This window comes from Sphaeroforma arctica, assembly GCF_001186125.1.
Source record: "Sphaeroforma arctica JP610 unplaced genomic scaffold supercont1.8890, whole genome shotgun sequence".
NCBI lineage: Eukaryota > Ichthyosporea > Ichthyophonida > Sphaeroforma > Sphaeroforma arctica.
The window spans coordinates 1-1,163 of record NW_014031668.1 but is presented as its reverse complement, the minus strand read 5'-3'; the positions used below and the strand labels follow the sequence as shown (position 1 = coordinate 1,163).

General features: G+C 39.7%; 1 protein-coding gene across 1 annotated transcript; it reads right to left on the bottom strand.

Moving 5' to 3' along the window:
• Positions 1-331: 331 nt before the first annotated feature.
• On the bottom strand, positions 332-1,016 carry SARC_16789 (hypothetical protein; the record flags this gene model as incomplete). Its single annotated transcript, XM_014289109.1, has 3 exons — positions 332-415; positions 527-626; positions 892-1,016. Coding segments are annotated over 3 exons (309 nt in total), but the record flags the coding sequence as incomplete, so codon positions are not given.
• Positions 1,017-1,163: the final 147 nt, after the last annotated feature.

The window sequence follows — 1,163 nt, the reverse complement described above, 5'->3', positions numbered from 1 at the left end:
TGTTCGTATGTGTGTGTGTGTGTTTGTGTGTTAGTTTTGTGTATTTGAGTGTGCGTGTATGTGTGTGTCTGTATGTGTGTGATTGTGTGTGTGTGTGTGTGTCTGTATGTGAGTCTGTGTGTGTGTGTGTGTGTGTTCTTGTGTATATATATACCTGGCTCTTTTAATCCTGTTCTCTGTTGCCAAGGGTTGCGGTCTGACTTTCAACGAGCATGTAGTCGAGCTAAGCATCTCTTTTGCCGCCATCGCACCGGTCATATCAATGCTAGATCTACCATTGACCTCCAGAATCTACACCAATCAAAGCACGCCACCAAAACTTCGATTAATATCAAAGCGAATTGCAGTGTACAACGTTGAAGTCGTTCAGTGCGGAGAAATGATTCGGAAAATCAGAAGCAAACATTGCATTGCTCTGATGGTCGAAGTTAAACAGAAATCACACATTCTAACAAACAAACAAATCCACAAAACTCAAAACGTGCGTCAATAACGGAATATTCAGAGGTCGCACGCTAGATCTCACCTCATCTCCAAAGCGGAGACCAACGGCACTTGCAAGGGTATCCGAGTAGGCACAGAGAACAAACAGTGTATTGGAAGTTCTGAAGACAACCAGGCCATACCTATCAACAGTGAGAAATACATATCGGTCGATAAGCGCATGTCAGTTTGTGAAAACAAAATTACTACAAGCACTCTATATGCCCTGGTAAATGTTCCAACTTCGACACAGACAGTAGAGCAATGATCATTCGGGTAAAGTAGAGATCTGAAATTGAAATATAGAAGCAAACTATTGACAGAATTGCTGTACTGTAGAGGTGCAAGAAATTGTTAGCAAACCATGGACACCTATACATTACAACCTTGTATAAATCTGTAACACACCTTTCAGAAGGCCCTTGCTTAGACAGAACAAGAACCTTTGCAGAACGTTTTCCAACTCGAGGACCATGCTTTGGATCATACGCAGCCGTTTCGTCAATTTCTACTTCATTTGATTCAGTCACCACCTGTAGATTTCACGATACAATGTCAACAAAAGGAAAGGACCCTATATATACATATATATATATATATATATATATATATAATATATATATATAATATATATATATATGTGTGTGTGTGTGTGTGTGTGTGTGTGTGTAGTAGTATTA